At 48.2% G+C, this 1,192-nt stretch overlaps 1 protein-coding gene across 1 annotated transcript in view; it reads left to right on the top strand.

Annotated features, from left to right (window-relative positions):
• Positions 1-280: 280 nt before the first annotated feature.
• The window catches only part of LOC103750502, a gene marked incomplete at its 5' end in the record, with an annotated part of 45,597 nt that continues 44,685 nt past the window's right edge, over positions 281-1,192 (top strand). Inside the window, 1 exon segment of the mRNA XM_017803313.1 lies at positions 281-1,065. Within this exon segment, the coding sequence (XP_017658802.1) occupies positions 281-1,065 (785 nt within the window).

Here is a 1,192-nt window from a genome sequence, read left to right as displayed (position 1 = left end):
CCTAACCATCCTTGATCCCCCACCTCCCTATCCTCCTGCACAGGCACCTCTACCTCAAGAACTACCTCATCCATCCCCTGATTCCACTGAACCTGATCACTCCTCTCCACCATCTAGTAGACTCCGTCTGAGAAGAGATAGAGGGGGTCCCTCTGATGGAACTGGGACTGCCCAGGTTTTCCCTCTGTGAACTGTAGGGGATCAGATCCAGTATTGGCCTTTTTCAGCCTCTGACTTGTATAATTGGAAAACTCATAACCCCTCTTTTACTCAGGACCCTCAGGCTTTAACTGCTTTAATTGAGTTTATTCTTCTTACCCACCAACCCACTTGGGAAGATTGCCAACAACTCCTCCAGGCACTTCTAACCACAGAGGAAAGACAACGAGTCATCTTGGAGGCCCAGAAAAACATCCCCGGGCAGGATGGGAGACCCACTCAGCTCCCAAATGAAATAAACGCAGGATTTCCTCTGACCAGAACCAACTGGGACCCTGAAACCGTGGCAGGTAGGGAGTTTCTCTGTCTTTATCGCCAGACTCTGTTAGCAGGTCTCAAAGGGGCCGGAAGGCGCCCAACCAATTTGGCAAAGGTACGTGCTATAACCCAAGGAAAAAATAAAACCCCCGCAGGGTTTCTAGAACGCCTGATATAGGGATATCGGATGTACACCCCTTTTGATCCCACAGCCCAGGAGCGTCAGGTAGATCTTATTATGGTTTTTATAGGACAATCAGCTCCTGATATTCGTGGTAAGCTCCAATGGCTGGAGGGCCTTTAGGGGTACTCCTTACAAGATTTAGTAAGAGAAGCTGAAAGAATCTATAATAAGTGAGAAACTTCAGAAGAAAGAGAGGACAGAATCAGAAAAGAGCAGGAAGCTAAAAAAGATAAGAGAGAAAAAAAGATAAATAAAGAATTAAGTCGAATTTTGGCCACAGTAGTTCAGGGAACAGGACCAGGACTAGGTAGGAACGTGGGAGACAAGAGAAGGCCCCGAGTGGATAAAGACCAGTGTGCCTATTGCAAGGAGAGAGGACATTGGGCTCGAGAATGTCCGAAGAAGCTGAACAGACTTCAAAAGAAAACAACCCCAGTCCTGACTCTAGGGGACTAGGGAAGTCGGGGCCAGGAGCTCCCCCCTGAGCCCAGGGTAACCTTGAAGATAGGGGGGCAATTGACTACCTTTATG

The sequence above is a fragment of the Nannospalax galili genome, unplaced genomic scaffold (genome assembly GCF_000622305.1).
Source record: "Nannospalax galili isolate Female #2095 unplaced genomic scaffold, S.galili_v1.0 scaffold46, whole genome shotgun sequence".
Classification (NCBI taxonomy): Eukaryota; Metazoa; Chordata; class Mammalia; order Rodentia; family Spalacidae; genus Nannospalax; species Nannospalax galili.
This window is presented reverse-complemented; position numbering and strand designations above follow the sequence as displayed.